This window comes from Pundamilia nyererei, unplaced genomic scaffold, assembly GCF_000239375.1.
Source record: "Pundamilia nyererei isolate P.nyererei 1_Seehausen unplaced genomic scaffold, PunNye1.0 scaffold00045, whole genome shotgun sequence".
NCBI classification, from domain to species: domain Eukaryota; kingdom Metazoa; phylum Chordata; class Actinopteri; order Cichliformes; family Cichlidae; genus Pundamilia; species Pundamilia nyererei.
The window spans coordinates 3,542,358-3,562,695 of NW_005187446.1; the positions used below are offsets into that span (position 1 = coordinate 3,542,358).

General features: G+C 41.1%; 1 protein-coding gene across 1 annotated transcript; it reads left to right on the forward strand.

Moving 5' to 3' along the window:
- The first annotated feature begins 1,099 nt into the window (after positions 1 to 1,099).
- cgna (cingulin a) lies at positions 1,100 to 19,895 on the forward strand. Its single transcript, XM_005732116.1, has 21 exons — positions 1,100 to 1,289; positions 7,204 to 8,089; positions 8,200 to 8,297; positions 8,415 to 8,484; positions 8,580 to 8,675; positions 9,743 to 9,864; positions 10,052 to 10,163; positions 10,388 to 10,600; positions 12,058 to 12,206; positions 12,416 to 12,442; positions 14,506 to 14,626; positions 14,712 to 14,924; positions 15,116 to 15,337; positions 15,434 to 15,682; positions 15,818 to 15,988; positions 16,245 to 16,406; positions 16,697 to 16,870; positions 17,027 to 17,145; positions 17,867 to 17,975; positions 18,087 to 18,250; positions 19,604 to 19,895. Exons 2-21 carry the CDS (start codon positions 7,205 to 7,207, stop codon positions 19,737 to 19,739), a joined length of 3,612 nt encoding a protein of 1,203 aa, XP_005732173.1. The 5' UTR covers positions 1,100 to 1,289; position 7,204; the 3' UTR covers positions 19,740 to 19,895.
- The last annotated feature ends 443 nt before the right edge of the window (positions 19,896 to 20,338 follow it).

Sequence of the window (20,338 nt, forward strand, 5' to 3'; positions counted from 1 at the left end):
ATTTCTTAAATGGAAAGTTACACGGGTAACCTATTACAATGTCAAAAATTGTGCTTAAAATGGAAAAGTGAAGTTTAAATATGTCTGTAGGTTCTCAGTTATCCAGGTCATAGTAGACTGGACTTCATTAGGTTCATGAAGATGTTTCCCCTCTTGTGCACGAGGCTTCTTCAGTTCATAAATCTAAAGAAGTCTTGTTGCCTTCTTTTCAAGCTCTCAATTTTCAATTTAATTTTGTTATATAGTGTCCATTCTCAACAATAATTAACTCAATGTGATTTATATTTATATAAAGACTCAACAGTATTAGTAAGAAAAATCCCAAGAATCACATGACCCCTTATGAGCAAGCACTTGGTGACAGTGGGAAGGAAAAAAATCACAATTTTGGTTGGAAGACACCAACCGATGCCATCTACAATCTTGTTGCTATGATAGCAAAGTGCTACAGCCCAGTGTAAGTTGAAAAACTATTTTAACAAACATTTAAGAAAAAGTGTTTAACAAAATTTCGTGGGCTACACACTGAACTTACAGGATAGAAACAAATCAAAATGTGTCAGTCCTTTGCACTAATATCAATCTGATACAAATACCAGCGTTGGTATCGATACTATTAATACTAACTTAGTATAAAATTAAAGAAAGAAACTATGAATTATAATTTTAAAAAAATAGCAACTTAAACCTAAGCGACCATCTTCTGAACAGACATAGTCTAAATATATAGGTGTGTTTTTCACACACGCTATCTAGCAAACTGCCACCCTTAGGAACCAGCTGGTGTACGGCTGCACCATCTACTGGTCAAGAGGAGAAATAAACGTTTTGAGGCACCTGCATCAATCAGTAGTCCTTGAAGAGTCTTGTTTATCTAGGTTACGCGGGTCATTATTTGAAAAAAAAAAAAAATACAAGTTCCATTTTTCAGCAAAAAAAGGTGAAAAAATGGTACAGAAACAAGGAATGATTGGCATGGAGGTTTCACCAATTACAACCCTAGACAGTATCAATAGCCCCGCCCAAGCCAGCGAAACGGTCCAATCGCAGCGCCGTGCTTGGCGGGGCTGGGCGGAACGTTTACATCCCTGACAAAAAGGTAACAGGTTGCATTCCCAGCAGCAGCATAATGAACTTATTGCTGTGATAATTTCCGTAGGAGTTAGGTATTTCTGTTCAGGTTTCCGTGTGGGTTTTAATGGATGTCAGTCAATATATCTAAATTATTATCGGCATACAGGAGGCGAGAGGATACGAGAGGAGCAGAAGATTAAGTTCAGAAAAAAGAGGTAAGTTCACGCTGGGTTTGGGACTTCTCATAGCCAGACAGCTAAACCCGACAGGCGCCGCTCCTCGGACAGTTACTTTGACGCTTTGTGGGTTTCTGGTGCTGCCAAACGGCACTTATTTTTGATTTATGGCAGTTATCTAATAGTTTATTTGGTAGTGTGTCACTGTGAGCCAGTGTAGCTGAGCAGCTAACGACGGTTCGAGAGAAACAGCGCTACCAGCTAATGTTACTCCAAGATAACTTTTGGATTTGCCCGTTAATGAGGGGAACCAAATGACAAATAAAACAGAATAATACGTCTCTTTAAGACAAATGTAAGAATAGCGAAGGTAGGCTTAATGTCAGAGGTTTAACTTTTAAAACCATTAAGTTGTTTAGAAATGAGCCAGGTGTTTCTGTGTACACCTGTGGGACCAGGCGATCTGTCACTGGAACAACGGTACAGGAGGAAGGTTTTTTTAGCACATAGCTCAAAGGGATAAATGCAACTGTAGGGAAACCATTAAAGGATTGAACCCGGGTAAACAATGGATAAACATGCATTTAGAGTACACCTGCTTTTGTTCTCTTCACAGCTCATGTGAAACTGATGACACGGGCAAGAAGGAATAGCAGATTATAGTTTTGAGGTGGGGAAAGGCTCATGGATTGGGTCATGAATTTCACTAATTATAGCATTGAGCCTGCAAAGCTTCGGGTACAGTTTCAGAACTCGTAATGTGGTGGGAATGCCTCACATTGGACTAACAGATAAAGACCTGTGCCGTGTTACACGTACAAGCAGCTGATACACTCAAGTGTGCAGATAAAACGCCATAAAGCGAGTCTCCCACACTGACACACTTTCCGCCCCTGTATGTGTAAAGGACAGAGAGACCAGTGTCAGGAATTTGGAAAAGGGAGGGGTGTATTTATGTGCTCCTACTTTTGTGTCATTTTTTGTACATTGTTATGCCAATGAACTCCTTTGGCCTGAGAAGAGGAATAAATGGGTGTTTGTTTGAGGGTGAAAGAGGATGAGGGCTTGGTGTTATGTCAAGAATGTAATGGAGAGGGAGTATACTCTGAGGACTGAGTACCTGACTGTCCTTTAAAAGCAGAAGAGAGAGTACAGCACTTGTATCTCTGTTGCTTACATGATCACATTTGTGATTTGCAGGACAGTCCTGTAAAACTTTATGATTCACTTGGAAGAAAAGGAGGATTAAATGTGTTTTTACAGCATCCATATGCCAGCTTTATAGCATGCTGTAAACTAGCTCTCAAATAGTCCAACTAGCAATGAGTTGATGACAGTTTGAATTGATTTGTTTTGTTTGGGGTTTTTTAAAGGCAAATATTTTCAGAAGTGGTGTTTTGATTCTTCCTTGTTTAGTGTCTGGCTGTTTTCCATCGCTTTCAACCTCATTCAGCACACAGACGTTTACATTTTCATTCTTAACACGTTTATACAATGCTTACCAAATTTATTAGACCCCCGTGCATTGTAGGGTTTATGGCACATCTGCCCTAAATTAACAGTATCGGTAACCAAAATCATTTTTATGTTTCTGTTCTTTAAAAGTTCTTTAATCAAAATTCTGTTTTGGAAGCAAAAATCTTAATTATTGCTTTATTTTTTTTATTTTATTTTTTATTTTTTACAGAAGTAGTAAAGCACATTATTATTTTTCTGCTTAAGATGTGTAATTAGAAAAACTTTTTCTGCCAAGTCCAGTTTTGTGGCTTTATGAGGACAGAAGCTCCGCCCACTTGCTCTTCAAACCTTCTGTTTGCTTTTGGTAGCCAATAAAAAGAAAGTTTAAAGGGAGAGCAGCTAAATGAATTGTTTGGGGTGTTTATTAATTGAGGAGTGAAACCAAAGACCAGTATAGGATAAACAAGGTTTGTTTTGAACTGTGACTCATGCAAAGCTGTTCTCGTACGAGAACGAGAGAAGACTGGCTTTACTTAAAAGCATAGCACGTGCTTACGTATTTGTAGTGCTTACGTTTTGACATGAAGGGTTGTTTTTACACCCTAAGGATATGTTTTTGGCACATGTTGCCATCACCCTTGTCTGCCATCTCCAGCTGTGTCATTTTTGGGCCAGTCTAGAGATGATGCTATCACATTAGCCATGTGGATTCTGAGTCAGCAGAGGCATGTGATTTGACACGTTGCCGTTGTTTAATTTTTCTCCTCACCCATTCTGATGTCCTAATTCTTTTTTTCTTTTCCTTTCCACCTTAGGTCTTAAAATGAAAGCAGCTTCAATTCAATTTACTTTTTGAGAATTGAGTTTGAGGCCGCAGGCTCGTCTGCATAACTGCAGGGTAGCACGACTCTCATGAAATTACAAAAGCTCCAGATATAGCTGTGCAAGCAAAGTTGGTCTGTTATTAAAGTTGCAATACTCATAGTTAAGATTCTGGATCTCCAGAGTGAACACTGTTTAGTCGCTTATTGGGTAATGGATTGCTTTCTGTATTTAAAAAATAATAATAATTTCTGTGTTTTACAGACCTGAAACAATCACCTTAGGTGTGACATGTTAGTTTCACATCACGAGTTTAAGATCAAAGGAGAGCTTGTTTGCCATCCTACTCTCAGTATAGAAAGCATGTTTATTTAGAGTGCTGTGGAGAAAAAAAACTTTGGAGTGAAGCCTAAAAGCAAAATTTAAGTATTGAAAATGACTTCTTTTAATCAGATGGACAGTGTGACAGAAGAGAAAGGGGCAGGAGCAGCAGGGGTAGTTATAGCATTCCAGAATTGCTGCCCTCATTTTCCGCCCCACATCAGCTGGACAATGGGATGAGTTCTCCTTCAACCTCGTCCCGCTGTCGGAGCTGGAAGTGCCTTCCTCCTCTGTGACAAATAAACAAATATTCTCAGACAGACATGTTTCTGCTTTACAGTTTGGTTTCTTTACATCAGTTTGGCTTACTTGTTGCTTTACGGGTCACACCAGTTTAGATGAGTATGTCCCATTAAATCAAAGATTACTAGTTAGTGCACTATCTTGCGTGTCTGTGCTGCAGTCGTCAGTGGACCACACTTTTGGTTGACCTTGGTTTACAAGAGTGGGCTGAAAACTTTATGCTCAGCTTCACAAACTTGTTGTGACACACGGCGCTTCTTCTGTGGTTCCCAAAGGGTGAAAAAAATCGACCAGCTGCACACAGATACCTTCGAAGGTCATTCTCAGTGACGTCACTCCATTCATTGCTGGGCCAGTCATTACCTTCTTATCTTGCTCCGAAACTGCTTCATATATAAAACCCCTTTTCATAGTTACCACTCCTGCTTGTCTCACTTCTATCTCAGAGGAGCTTGGCTGGTTTGTCTTGTCATACAGATTAAAAAGTTAGTATAGAAAATTTTAAAAAGTGTTGCAATAATTTATGGAAGTATGTGTCTGTGGAAATAGTTATCTATTTGATGGCTACTTTTGTAGCCAGTCCTTTGTAAGGACTGGAGGAGAGGGAGGGTTGTTTCGGAGGAACAGCTTGACTTTGGATTTTATCACACTCAGCACTGATAAGAAGAGAAAAGTGGAGTGTTTCTCTCTCTCTTTCTCTCTCACTTCACCCTCCCTCTCTGTTTCCCAGCCCACTTTCTGTCTGTCACCTCCAAAGGCTGCAGACAGGAAATGGAAGGTGCAGAGCGCAGAGGTGGGGGGTAGTTTTGTAATAGTTTGGGAGAGAGTTGAATGAACCATACTATTGTGCTGTCCTGGGGGATGGGGTTTACTGGGTGACCTAAAACAAGTTATTATCAGTAGTGATGAAAAAGGCTGGCAGTGACTAAGCTTAAACAAGTGCAATGAATGGAAACATTATTTTAGAAATCCTCATTTTGTGTATTCAGGAAGTGTAAAAAGTTAGGATTAGGCAGTCAAGAAAAAGACGAATTGAGAAATTTCAGATATAGTTAATGAAAGCAGTAGTGACACTTGACTAGTTGCTGTAGTAGCTGTCTGTGTTCAAGGTGTCAAAGTTCAGTTGAGGGAATTAGATTTGGAAACTTCGAAGAGCTTCAGAAGGCTTAGTTGGTCCTCACAGGGGAAAGTGATATGTGGGTGTGTGCTCTCAGGTTAATGACTAATGGAGCGCACTGAGGTTAAAGTCCACATAAGCAGTAAAGAGCTAGAAAGCGCCTATAAATCTCAGAACACGTATTTTAAAAGGAAGTCTGTGTCTCTTATTTTTTACTTTTCAGAATTACCTGTTAATTAAAGTCTACTGTCTATACATTTGTTTTCACAATTTGAGGAATTTTAAAGCTGACACTAATATTATACTTGACAAACAGCAAATAACTATATGAAGATCTGTTTTTAATAAACAATCAGTCTTGTTATAGAACCATGAGATTTTTTTTTTGACATTAAAAAATGGCCTTACAGTTTACAGTGAAAAATAATCTCATGTGTGCAGGTCAGGTGGATGAACGATGAGTCACAGTATCTTAATGACATCAAAGACTGCTATTTACTCAAAGTTATTATCAGCTGATGTTTGAGGTGTGGCTCTCGCCATATATTTTTCAGTATTACTCATTTTCTATTTGAGGTGTGGGAACACTTGCACACACATACCTCAGCTAAACCCTGCATGTAGAAATCTTTCTATTCTGGGAAAAATCTGACACATGCACAAATTCCTCTAAGTTTTTCCCTCCCTGCTTCAATACAGTAATACAGCTGATAGAAGTAACCATCTTATCAGAATAAAAGCTTGATGTGCAACATTGTTATGTAGTCATACTTTTGTAGAGCCACAGAATTTTATCTAGAGGGTGGTTGTAACAAAGCAGGTTGTCCATTATTGGTGGTCCAGAAGTCAATGTCCTCATGGAAAGCAAAGTACAAGTATCTTTGATCATTTCCCTTTTTAAAAAAAAAATCTAAAACATTCATATAAGGTATATATTGTTGTACCTGCACTTTTAAATCATATAGATGAAATATAAAAACATACAAGAGAGAAACTGGCAAAAAAAATCAAATGAAACAAAAGATCTGTGTGTCATGAGGGGGTTTTTACCTAAAATGTAATTTGATTGAAGAAAATTTGGTGCAGACATTTAATATTACAGGTAAAACATTAATAGAAATACAGCATATAGAAATCAAAATATCAGAAACAGAGTTTACATGTTGAAAATCATGAACATCTTCATTCATAGCTTTAACTCTCTTAGGTGAGCTTTTTTGCCATGTCTTGAAGTAGTCTTTAAGAATAGTTCTCCAGGCTTCTTAACAGACATTCAAAGCTCTTTTGTTCTTTTCTCTGTTAAGATGACTCCACATTGCTTCAATAATGTTGAGGTCTAGGCTCTGGGAGGTCAATCCATAACCAATAGTGTTCCAATGTGGGGGTTTTTTCCATCCAGTTATGCTTTTACTACATTGGCAGTGTGTTTCAAGCTGAAAAATAAAGCTGCTGCCAGTCAGAGTAATTCTAGATGGTATTGCATGAAGCCTCATCAGTCTGACGAGGCTTTGGAAAGCAGTAGATGGATCAACTGAAGGGGTCAGATGCATCTTTTATGTTCTGTATCAAGTCTTTGCTGACACATTTCTTCCTTTCTTAAGGACATGAATTTCAGATACTGTTCAGCTGCCCATGATTGTTTTTTTGGGGGGGCTGCTGCTTGGCAAAAGAAAAGAAAATGTCAAGGACTTGAGTGAAAAAGTAGTTGGTGCTCAAAGACAAAATTTGAAAGACCTTCAGCAAGCCTGGAGCGCTATTGTTCAAGGCCATGTTAAGAAAACACAAGAATGTCTGGCTCACTGGAAGAAAAATATAAAGAAATGAGGGCGCGCTTAATACTTGGCACAGTACTGTTAGTCTCAAACCAGAATTTTATTTTATTTTTTTAATTACAAAAATATATCTAACTTTTTCTTATTCTACTATTGCCAGTATGACCACACCATCTTCAGGTCAGACGACCCCGGTGGACTATGGTGTCCAGATCCGCTTCATCAATGACTATCAGAATGGTGGAGGGCAGCCTGCACCCCAGCCCAAGACCAAGACTCAGACCACATCTAAATATGGTGTAGCAGTCAGAGTGCAGGGAATTGCTGGCCAACCATATGTGGTTCTGAAGGATGGACAAAAAGGAGATTCATATGGGGTTCAGCTCAAGACCGAGTACTCCTCTGGCTATAATAGCCTTCCTCGGAACAGAGGGAAGGCAGAGCCAGGAACAGAGGGAGGTTACATAGGAGGAGGAGAGCAGGGAGGGTTACTACGCCGGGCTCAGTCTCATGGGTCGCTTCTCGACAGGGATGGAGGGCCGAGTAACGAGGAGTATCAGTTATCTAGACCACCAGGAGATGGAAAGTCTGGTAGTTATGGGAATCTGGATGGAGGAATTGGAGTAAGGGGAGATAGAGAGCAGGGGTGGCATGTCAGTGATAGAGAGAGGGGCACTGAAAGAAATATCTGGCACGGTTCTTATCAGGCAGGGCTTAACAGGTCACTGGGGTCAGTGAGGGACAGTCCCGAGCCCCCTCCTCAGCCAAACGAGCTACACTCTAACAAGAGACAGACGTCTGTCAACAAGCTAATAAACAGGTTTGATAGTGCTAATGCTGGAGGCCAGCAGAGAGGACTGCCCCCTGCCCAGCAACGTCCAGGAGCTACATCTCCTCTCACCACCGCCAATCCCTACACCTCACCCCCATCGCCAACTCACAGCAGCTTGAGGCGCAGCCAGGGCAATGTCACCAAAATTCCTGGACAGCCAGCGAATCAGTGGGCCTCACTGGAGCCACAACGACCAAATCTGACTGAGGCACAAGTAAGAATTGGTTTTATTTGTGGTTGCACAATAAAGTAGATTTTCAGTGAGCTTTGACCACCGTAAACCGTGCACTATTGCAAGAGTAGTTTTCTGATCTATATCTTAAGGTGACCCCTGACCTTTTGCTGGACCAGGGTCAGAGTGCAGAGCTGAGCAGCGAGGAGGAGCAGGCCATGAAGACCATATACAACATCCTGAGACAAGGGTACGTGCTTTCATGTTATTAGCTCTGCTCGCATTCAGCTAATTAAATAAAATGGTAGAAAAGCAAATAGTTACGTGTTTGTAAATTCGTCATTTGACCAGTTTCTCATTTTCACAGGAGTAGTGAAACCGATGTCATCGTGAGGCACAAAGTAAAGCTCATCTTCCAGAACATTCAGCACCTTAAGGTTTGCTTGTTTTGAAAGTGTCAAATTCTATAAGGAGTTTTTCTTTTGCTGTCCACTGAAGAGACCGTTTTCATCTATGTCCACTATGTTGACAGCCCAAACAAAGCATGAGGGAGGAGTGGATGAGTGAGAAAAGAAGGCTTGAGGAAAAGGTTGTTGCACTACAAACTGCACTGCTGGAAGAAAGGAAGGTAAGTGGAGCATAGAAAAAGAGAAGTAAGACGGAGATATTGATATCTATACCAGTACTTTCGTGTCTTTCTTGTAGTTTGTATTTTGTCCTATTTACTGTTTTTTGGTGTCACTGTGCTCCTCGTTGCTCTCTTTTTGGTCCCCTCACCCTCCAATCGGTCGAGTTTTCTTTGTGTTAAAAGGGAGTTCTTTCTCCCAAACGTTGCTAAGTGCTTTATCATCTGATTGTTGGGGTGGTCCCAACAATCCTTTGCAGTTCAATATAAATACCTTGAGCTGACTGTTTCAGTAAACTGGCACTGAGTAAGGAAATTTACACTAAACTAAAACTTCAGCAGTGTTAAAGTGACACATTATGATAATAATAATGAGTAGGACAAATTGAGCCATAATGTGAACTTTGAACCATATCTGTAGTCACATTATCTTCAGTTTCAGTGGAAACTGTGCACTAGATTTTAAGACAGTTCCTGTAGTTTCGGTATCTTGTCGGACCTGACTAGTTTTTCTCAAATCAGCCTCAAGAAGGTGTTAACATTCAGAGTACCCTACCAGAGTAACTCGTTTTTGATTACACGGATCACATCTAGTGCTTCACATAAACACTCAAGCCACTCTTCTTGGAATGAGAGCAGCTACTCCACCAACCAAATCGACTCAGAAACTGTCCTCTGAGTTTTTGTGCCTTTTTAACAAATCTTACCAGGAGGACTGGGGGGTTCCTTAGCTTGGAGTGTGCTTCAGATTAATCCTCAGATTAATCCCTTAAGCTCTCTGGTCGGGTCAGCAACACACACACACACACACACACACACACACACACACACACACACACACACACACACACACTAATCTAAATAATTACCCATTATATGTTGTCTTAAGGAAGCTGGGCAGGTCTTAATCTCTAATAGCTCTTTATAACTTAAATCTCTTACACATATTGATTGGTGCACAAATGCAACCCTGCTTCAACATTTCCTAAAAGCCCATTGTTTATGCCAGCAGAGCAGACGGTGTTATGTTTCACTGCCCTCATTTATTCATCATGTCTGTCTGTGTGTAGGACTCTGTTAGCAATTCTGATCCTGCTCTGAAAGCAGAGCTGGAGAGTTGTCTGGATGAAAATCTGCAACTCCAGGAGATGCTGGACCGGAAGAAAAATGAATTAAACGAAACACAATCGGAGTAAGACCATAATGGCATGCACACACGCAAACACATTTACAAGGGAAAGCAGCAAAGGGCATGGTACTGCTACATGCAAGACTGTTGGATGACACAAGCAGCTACTGTAGCTTATTCACAAAACAAATGTGCCGGTTATATTCAAAGAATCCCTCACAGGCGTGTTTTTATTCTCATTTCCTTGAAGGCTGACTCATTTGCGTATGGATCGAGAAAACGCTGAGAAGCGGGTCAGAGATATGGAGGACCAGATGGCTGAGTTTCAAGATGAGCTGAGAAGAGAGAGCAGCAACAAGACGGTATCTCAGACATTTGGCCTCTCACACACACGCACAAACACTGATGCACCGGGATCGTTTATCTCACCCCACTTTTTAAATAAACTGCTGTGTAGCTTCTATTTTTTACATTCTTTTGAAAAATCCTTTACTCTGAAACAGGAAGTTGATGTTCATTTAAGACATTTTTATGAGCGAGTGGTCAGAGTTATCAGGTTAATGCTGTATTTTCCTTGCATGTGCAGGATCTGGTTTCTTGTCAGGCGCAGCTGATGGAAGTTTTGCAACTAAAAAAGAAGCTGGAGGAGACACTGCGACAGAGAGAGAGGGAGCTTACAGCTTTGAAGGGCGCTCTGAAGGAAGAGGTGGCATCACATGACAAAGAGATTGAGGCGCTGCGAGAGCAGTACAGTGCGGATATGGACAAGCTCCGTAGCAGCATGGAGCAGGTGTCTCAGGTGTGCACTCACAGTAGCAAACTGAGCATCACTTACAGTTGGCATGTAGAAAGATTGATAAATACTTTATTGATCCAGGAAATTCTATTCTGTCATCATTATCCTGCCACGCTAATGCAGCGGGATAAAGAATAAAAGTTATGTAGGTACAAAACATTTTATATGTACAGCCATGTTAAAAATAAAGAAGAAAAATAAGTTAAAAAACTGAAATTGGTCAAACAGCCTGTAATTCTTAAGAAACAGCAGCAAGGAGGTTGTCTCATTCTTTCAGCTGCTTGGTTTAGGGGTCACCACATTAGATCATCTGCCTCCTTTTCTATCACACCAACCTTCCGCGTGTCCTCCTTCACTACATCCACGAACCTTTTCTGTGGTCTTCTTCTTCCTCCTCCTGCCTGGTAGCTCCATCTTCAGCATCCTTTGTACCACTATATTCCTCCTCTGCACAAATGCAAACCATCTCAGCGTAGCCTCTCTTTGTCTGCTTGACCCGAGCGTTTCCATTAATGTACTCGTTTCTAATTTTGTCCATTCTGGTCACTCCTAATGAAAATCTCAATGTCAGTGCCATCGTCTCCAAACCATACATTAAAACAGATCTCACTATCTTGTAACCTTTTCCTTTCACTCTTAATGCTATCTGCTCCACCTTTCCAGCACTCTTTTTTCCTCTCTTGTGCACTGTCTGCTGCTTTGACCCCAGGTATTTAAACTCGTCTGCCTTCACTATATTTACTCCTCGCATATTCGCTGTTATACCTGCCTCTTTCTCATTCACACACATGTACTTTGTCTTGATTCCGCGAGCCTTCATTCCTCTTCTCTCCAGAGCATACCTCCACCTGCTCGCTACTCTTACTACAGATCAGTGTCGACTGCAAACATCACAGTCCACAGTGATTTCTGGCTGACCTCATCTGTTAACCTGTCCACATCGCAAACAAGAATGGGCTCAATGCTGATCCCTGATGTAAACCCATCTGTCACTCCAGCCGTTCACCACTGTCTCGCTGTCCTCATACATGTCCTGCACAAGCCTCACATGCTTCTCTGCTACTCCTGACTCTTTGCTACTATCATATGCTCGCTCTCGATCCATAAGACACAGCTCCTTCTGACCTTCTCTATACTTCTTCACCAACACTTTGAAAGCAAACATCACATCTGTAGAGCTCTTTCTCAGTATGAAGCCATACTGCTGCTTCTTTATATTTCTAAAACAAGTTGAAGGATTTTAATACTGAAAATGGTTCATACAACAGAAAATGATTTAATTTCGATAGCCTTTCCAAGGACTGAGATGAAAGCTTTTCTGTGTGAAAGTGCAGCATTTGTTGAGTTTTACTTGAATATTTGAAAGGAAAAGCCATTCAAATGCAAAAAGAGAGATTTAACACACGCTACGAAAGAGAAATGACACAACAGGTGATCAGTTTTTCTGTCTCCTACTTAAGTCTCATGCAGGGATTGAAGCAGAGCGCCTGCGTGTAAATGCGTCAGTTCGCTCCCTGCAGCAGCAGCTGGAGGACTGTCGAGATGAGAGCAGCCACTGGATGGAGCAGTTTCATTCGACCAGAGACGAACTTCGAACAACTAAACAAGAGTGAGTCTTAATACATTCTGATGTAACAGTCGTATCATTCGCAGTGTTTAGTCATCATTGCTGACCTGACTTTGACATTTCCAGTGTTCACGTGGACATGGATTTTTGTCATCATCTTGTCATGTTTTCCTTTGCACTCTCTTTACTAATGTGTTTCCATTCTTTCTCTCTCATTCTACCTGGTAAATGTTTCTCACCCTCTCTGTCAGAGAGACACCCAGCCACCCTGAAACACAGTGAGAGTCGCAAACTAAACAGTGTTTGTTTAGCTTTACTGAGCTGTAGATGTGCTGAACTGTGCTAACAACTGTCTATAGTGTCAAGGCCATTCGCTCTCAATAAACGTATTTCATGATTTTATTTTTAGCCAAATCAAAGTGTTTGTGTCTAAAACCAACAATCAAATATGGATCATATTTGTTCTAGTTCTACTTTTAATGTGTCTAGTTGTCTAGTCACAATTTGAACCTTAAAAAATTATATTTTCCTGTTCTTCGTTGTGTTGATATAGTGGGCTGAGTTACTGTAAAACAGTGTCTAAGCATAAAGCTTTAAACGGACAGTTAACTCCAAAATCAAATTTACGTCTTTTGTCCATGTCCATTAGATACACCTTGCTAATAACAAATTAGCACTTTTGAATCCTTTGTAGCACAGATTGATCAAAGCGCTGAAACATTCCTCAGACATTTTGGTCCATGTCGACATGATAGCATCGCACAGTTGCTGCAGATTTGTCAGCTGTCCATCCGTGATGTGAATCTCTTGTTCTCCACATTCCAAAGGTGCTCTGTTGAATTGAGTTCTTGTAGCAGTGGAGGCCACACTATTACACCAGCAACCTAAGCCTTTGATACAAGGCAAGCTGGATCCATGCTTTTCGTGTTGGACCCCAACATTTGAATGTCACAGCAGAAATCGACACTTCTCAGACCAGGCATCCTCTTCTGTCGTCCATTTTTAGTGAGCCAGTGTGAATTTTAGCTTCAGTTTTCTGTTCTTCGCTGGCAGCAGAGGCGCCAGGTGTGGTCTTCTTTATACAATAGCCCGTCTACTTTAAGGATCAATATTTTGTGTGTTAGAGGCTCATCTCAGTTGTAATACGAGATTATCTGAGTTACTGCCCCCTTCCCACCAACCTAAGGAATTCTGGCTATTCTCCTCTAACCGCTGGCATCAGCAGGGCATTTTCCCCAAAGAACAGCCGCTCACTGGATATTTTCTCTTTTTTAGACCATTCTCTGTAAACCATAGAGACACAGAGTACGGAAAATCCTAATAGATCAGCAGTTTGTGAAATACTCAGACCAGTCCATTAGGCACGAATAACCATGCTACATTCAAAGTAACTTAAATCATCTTTCTTCCCCGTTCTGATGCTGTTTCACCTTCAGTTTTGACCATGTCTAAAGCTGTGAGCCTAAATGCATTGAGTTGCAGCCATGTGACTGGATATTTGTGTTAATGAGTAGTTAAACGGGTGTACCTAGTAAAATAATAGAGTATATATCCATCTATTTTATTTGCTAATGTCTATGGAGCAATCATAACCATAAAACTTTTTTTAAACTCAGTCAGCAGTTTAATCTAAGAACTGGGGCGATCGTGGCTCAAGAGTTGGCAGTTCGTCTTGTAATCGGAAGGCTGCCAGTTCGAGCCCCGGCTCGGACAGTCTCGGTCGTTGTGTCCTTGGGCAAGACACTTCACCTACCGCCTACTGGTGTTGGCCAGAGGGGCCGATGGCGCGATGTGGCAGCCTCGCTTCTGTCAGTCTGCCCCAGGGCACCGGGGCCAAAAACGTAGCCTGCCTCCACCAGTGTGTGAATGTGAAAGTGAATGAATAGTGGAATTGTAAAGCGCTTGAGGGTCTCGAAAAGCACTATATAAATGCAATCCATAATAAATATTTTCACTTTTCACGTGCACAATCTTTATTTATTTTTTTTAAAAAAAGCACTACAGAGGAAAAATGTGTAAATTAGATTTTGGCATAAACTGTCCATTTTAAGATGCTGAAGAGTGGTGTGGATGGCCTTATTTGTGTGTGTTTAGCAAAAACTATAATATAGACTTTTTTTCTTGTGAATTTATTTGACTGCTATGTGGTAGCTGGAAATCAATTTATTGTGTCACTTAAAAATAATCTTTTAGCTCCATGAAAACACCAAAGCAAATTCTGATACATCAGAATGATTAACGAATACAATCAAACTGCTCTTGATCACATAATAAAACATTATTTAAAACAATTATATATGGATTGATTGGTTAAGATCAGATGCACGTGCATATTTCTTAGACTCCTGCAAACCCGTCTGGAGAAGGAGGAATTTGAGGAAGAATTAAAGGAACTCCAAGACAAAATGACTTCCATGAAACAACAGACACCAGACCCCAGCCACACACAGACTCTCAGCCAGGTGCAGTAGACAAACGCTATACTTCATCTGATCACGGAGGCATTGCCGAATGATCTGTTTAACAAAATGTTACATTTTTGTTTAGGAGGTCCAGCAGTGCAAAGCTGATTTGCAGAAGGGCAAGTCTGAGGTAGAGAAAATGAGGGTGGAGTTTGACAAGAAGGTCATGGAGGTCATCTCTTTGAAAAAATCTCACCAGAACCAAGAGGCTGAACTGAAGTATGAGATTGACAGGTTGAAGGGCCAGTTACAGAAGGCTAAGGAGGAGTTTGCTAAAGCACAAGAGAAAAATAAACGGGTAGGTTTAATCTCCCAGCAAAAAAAATAATAATTTAAACTCCTGTTTTAATCATAAAAACTAGCCAGTTTGGTCGACACATTTCTCTGAATGTGGTAGTTTTGGTATTAAAATCATCAAGCCAATCAATCAAGTCAACCATCATGACTGTGGTTTATCCTCTGGTTTATCTTTTGTCTTCCTGCCTGTAGCTGCCAGACCCAGCAACCATCTCAGAGCTAGAGCAGAAGCTTAATGAGGCCCAGGGTGAAGTTGCCCAGCTCAAAAAGAAGCTCTCATTGACTGAAGAGGAACTAGACACCAGTAAGGCACAGCTAAGCAGAGCTCACCTGGACATTAACTCGCTCCATGATGCCCAGCAGGAGCAGGAGGAGGCGACTGCTCGTCTAAAAGAGAAAATCTCAAGATTAGAGGTAAGGTTGCATCCCTTACAGCACCACCCAGCTTAGTGATGCCTGGGAAACTGTTCACATTAAGGCTTATTTGGATGTCCTCTGTGGTTTCATCAGGCTCAGCTGCAAAGCAATGCTACAGAGAGCTCAGAGGCAGAGCTCGCACTCCACACTGAGGTTAGAGGCCTGAGATCTGAGCTCGATGAAGCTAAGAGGAAAGCCTCCAGGCTGAGCCAGGAGCACCGTGAACTCAGCCAGCGTTTGGAGGATACAGAAAAGGACAAGGAGGCCCTCAAACAGACCATCAGCCAGCTCGAGGACACTAAACAACAGCAGGAGAGAGCTCTAGAGAAACTCAACAAAGACGTAAGAAGGATGGATCATTTTTATACCTGTGCAAATGAAAAAAGTCTATATCTTGTCCTCTCTGCTCACTGGAGGATACACAGCACAATTCATTCTGTTTTTGTTTTGTCCTGCCTGCCTCCGTCCTTCTGTCAGTATGACTCTCTAAACGTATCCTTAAGAGAAGAAACGCAGGCTCTCAGGGTTCAACTGGAAGAACAGAAAGAGCGAGCACGCAAGGAAGTGCAGGAGGTGCAGCGTCACGAAAACGATGCTCACTCTGAGCTGGAAAAAAGCCAGATGAATAAACGGAAACTGGAGGAAGAGGTGTGTGTGCCTGTGGTTTAAGGACTTGTGTTTTTAACCTTTTGACTGAGTTTCTTTTCTTTTTTTTCCATTGTATTCGTGTATAGACAGGTAACGAGGAAAAAAAACTGTCTGATTAAGGCCCTGCATGGTGTAAAATGATCCTTCATTTCAAAGGGAATCAACCCAAACTGTTATGGCACTATATCCTGTCTGAATAATAATCAAGGGTTTAATTCTGCATGACATTTCTAAAAAATCTGATCGCTCTAACTAGATATCACGGCAGAAGAAGGAGCTGCTTCTTGCATGTGAGGAGAGAGACAACCACCAGCTGGATAAAGAGCTGCTCGCCAACAGGCTGCGCCACCTGGAGGGAGAGCTGGAGGCCAGCAAAAACAGCCACAATGAGAAAACCCGAGAGATTCGCATCCTGGAGGTAAGCGGCTCATCTGCTCCTCTCCTGGTTTGGGAGAATGAATCATTTGGGAGTGTAACCCATGGATACTGTGCTCACAGCTTTTAATACTTGTGCTCTGCATGTGCAGACTGTCACAGAGTCAGTGCATCTATTACATTTATAAATCAAGGGTAGCATAGCTATCAAAATATGATAAATGCTGATTATTTTAATAAACACAAGTAGTGTGGTTTATTTATTAGTGTGGTTTTTCCAGCGGTGTCTCCTCTGAGCAGCTTATTAAACTGATCTCTTCTTGTTTCTATCAGGACAAACTAAAGCGTTTGGAGGTGGAGGTGGAGGAGGAGAGAAGCAGTGTGGATATGCTGACTGATCGTGTGGCTCGCAGCAGAGACCAGATCGATCAGCTCCGCTCTGAGCTCATGCAGGAGAGATCCTCGAAGCAGGACCTGGAGCTGGACAAGAATGCAATGGAGAGACATGTATGTGCACATGCACCAAATTTGTGTTTGCTAAGTTAACCAAAGTATTGTTTAACTCTCATGTATTATCGATTTAATTACAAATAAAGCCTTTGGGTTTGCATCCAACATGTCTATACTTTTTAACGTCATATTTGCTCATGTCTGTCTTTGCAGCTGAAGGAGCTGAGGAGTCGTGTGGTTGACATGGAGGGTCAGTCGCGTTCCTCTGTAGGAGTCTCCCAGCTGGAAAGCAAAATCCAGGAGCTGGAAGACCGTCTGCGGAGCGAAGAGAGGTGCGGTGAAAACAGCAACTACTGCACTCATGTTGATCTATATAGTGAAACTATTTATTTATTGCTGTGTTTGAGAATGTTTTTGTAGATTTTTGTATAGAAATGTAAAGAATGAGTCTGACATTCCTCTTACTCACAAAAGTGATTATTATGCATTGTTATTAGTGAGCCACCAGAGCACTGACGTTTATGCTTAATGTGCCTCAGCATTCAGCGACCCTGCTCTATAATTTTATGTAGTCTGCCACTTCATTCCTGTGGTTCCTAGATGCTTCCACTTTGCAGAATTGATGAAATGTCACAGACCATTACAGTACCACACTCAGTTTCAGTGAGCTCATTTGAACAACTCATTTGTTCACAAAAGTTTGTAAAGGCAGACTGTATGGTTAGGTGCTTGAAATTACACCTGTGACCGAGAACATCTGATTTAAACGATTAGGAGGTGTGGCTTTTGTCCAAATAGAGTATGCTACTGTTTTGTTCCAGATGGCATCACAGGTATTAATTGATGACGATCATGAGTTGTTGTTCAGGACAATCCTAAAATCTAGTAAATTAAACGTTTCATTAAATTGGTTTTGTAGGTTTTCTAGGTCGTGCTCGTTTTTCTGTCAAGTGATTGAGTCACTGTTTCTAGTTGTAACATGTAACAGCAGTGAGTTGGTAAGCGGTTTTGCTCAGTAGCTGAGAAGTCTTGCTTTCTTTTTCTGACTTCAAGAGAGAAGAACACTGTGTTGGCAACACAACGTCGTTTGGAGAGGAAGCTAAAAGACCTCAATATGACACTGGATGAGGAAAGACAAACACACACTGAACAGAGAGACCAGGTATAAATATTTACCATGTGCTGAATGTAAATACAGAAATCCACTCACAGAAAGTGGAAAAGTTGAAACACATACTGGCAAACCATGCTCAAATGTCAACTGGTGTTGCAGCTTGCTCTGAGAGTGAAGGCGCTGAAGAGGCAGGTGGATGAAGGAGAGACAGAGCTGGAAAGGTTAGACGGAATGAGAAGAAAAGCTCAGAGAGACCTGGAGGAACAAATGGAGCTGAAAGAGGCTCTGCAGACCAGAGTCACAGCACTGGAGACTGAGCTTAAGTAAGCGCTTCCTTTTCCTGTCCCATTCCTCTTTTCTCTTCCAATTTGTTACTCAATGTGAGCTTCTGGTAACGATTATGCAAGGCTCTTCTTGGCAGCCAGATTATCACAGCCGTGTGTGTGTGTGTGTGTGTGTGTGTGTGTGTGTGAGATTAATTGAGAGAGACACCATCTCCTCCTACTTGCGTCACAGAATGAAAAAAAACTGCATTCACATGATGTAATAATCAGTGAACTCACATTGTTTAGCTGTGACACATTGATACAGACACATGGTAAAGATTCACACAGCCTCCCTGAGGTGCAGCATTACACAGTCTGATGTGTGTAAAACATTCCAGCAATCAGCCACATGTGGATCGGCGATTTCATTAAACTAAAACGGTACATTACTCATATACCACAGGGGAAATTAAATTACAAACATCCTCTAACGAGTTCCAATGAATTGCATGTAGTTCTTTGGTTTTACCAGCAGAGGGCGGGGTATCCAACCACTTTAAGGATGATCAGACTCGTGCTCAGATGTTGATGTACACTCATCATGGACATTTTGGGCTTTTAAAGATTTCTTTGAATTGTTCTGTCTTCAATGGTGGATTGATTGTACAGCAAGCATCTTCAATGACTAATAAAAAACAAGAATTAGGTTTAAATTGACTTTGGTATTTGGTAAGGCCAAGGCCTATTAACACTCATTAGTGATCGTGGTTAACTACAGTTGATAGTTTCTCTTTGCTGGCATAAAAATAATTTTTTGACAGATCTCAGTGAAAACCTAAGAATGAGAATTATGGATTTAGGTCTCTTGGAGCCATTTCTAAACAATTGCAGATTCCAAGCTCATGATTTCAACCAATCATAATGTAAGCACAAGTTATTCAGCTCTGTCACCAGTTTTCCAAGAAGACCCAAATGGTTTACCTCAGATGACACAAAGATTTTGTTATTTAACCACAATGACATGAGGTATGTTTGGATGATTAAAGGTGAAGCTTTCCAACGTAAAAACACTGTACAAGCTGTCAAGCATGTAAACACCTAGATGGTTTAAACTTGGACACAGTTGTTTGTTTTAACAGGACAATGATCCCAAACATAAATCAAAATAGTTTTTTGAAATGGATAAAAAAGACAAACATTAAGCTTCTGGAATGGCATTCCCAAAACCCTGACCTGAACCGTATTGAAAGATTTTTACACTATGCCTAAAGGCTGTGTGGATTCCTGATGAGTGTATGTAAACTTCCTGCCATGACTGTAGCTGTGTAGACAGTCTTTTTTCCTTTATCAAACCTGACGGCAGCTGATTTTGTGAATGTGGTTACTGATAGTGATTATTATGTCTCACAGGAGGAAAACTCAGGCAGCAATACGCCCAGCTTTGGATTCATCAGCTCTCAGCTCAGACGATGACGACAGTCTTTACGATTCCTCCACCATCACCTCCATCCTCACAGAGAGCAACCTTCAGACCAGCTCCTGTTAAAGCAACGCTCTGAGAGCAGGTCGAAGGTGGGAAAATAAAACTCTGCCAAGACTATGGAGGAGAGTGTGCAGTTTATAGGCTTGGAGTAAAGCCAAAAGGCACTACAGACAATGAGGCAGGGGAACCTGGGGAGGTAATGACTTTTTTTTTTTTTTTTTTTTTTTTTTTTGCATACCAGTATGAATTGAAGGAAACAAAACATCCTCAACATTTGAGGGAATTTCCTTCAGCATTCAATATACGCAGGTGTCCTTCAGGGTACAGTTGAAATCCCTCCACTTGATGCACATTGTACACCAGCAGACACTGGGGACTAGTCAAAAGCCTCCAGCATACAAAAACTTATCACTAACCAAGTCGGTATGTTAACTGCATGAGAAGAAATACAATCTGAAACAAAACAAAAAACAAGCAGGTTATGATTTTCTTTTTTTTGTTTGTTTTTGGTACAAGTTCATCATGTCTTTTTCAGGGATGAAGCCTCTGGTCAAGCACTTAAAGCTGATCGTCTTGCCTTGAGCGAAATCCTCATCATTTCCTTATTTACATGTTGGACTTTTTTCCTCTGTTGTTCTACACAATGCAAAGAAATGACGTAG

Excerpts from the sequence above, each read along its gene's own strand:
- cgna (XM_005732116.1), top strand. The coding sequence starts at position 7,205 with ATGACCACACCATCTTCAGGTCAGACGACCCCGGTGGACTATGGTGTC. Across the intron at positions 15,338-15,433 it reads AGAAAATCTCAAGATTAGAG|GCTCAGCTGCAAAGCAATGC; the intron begins GTAAGGTTGCAT and ends TGGTTTCATCAG. Across the intron at positions 16,871-17,026 it reads AGAATGCAATGGAGAGACAT|CTGAAGGAGCTGAGGAGTCG; the intron begins GTATGTGCACAT and ends CTGTCTTTGCAG.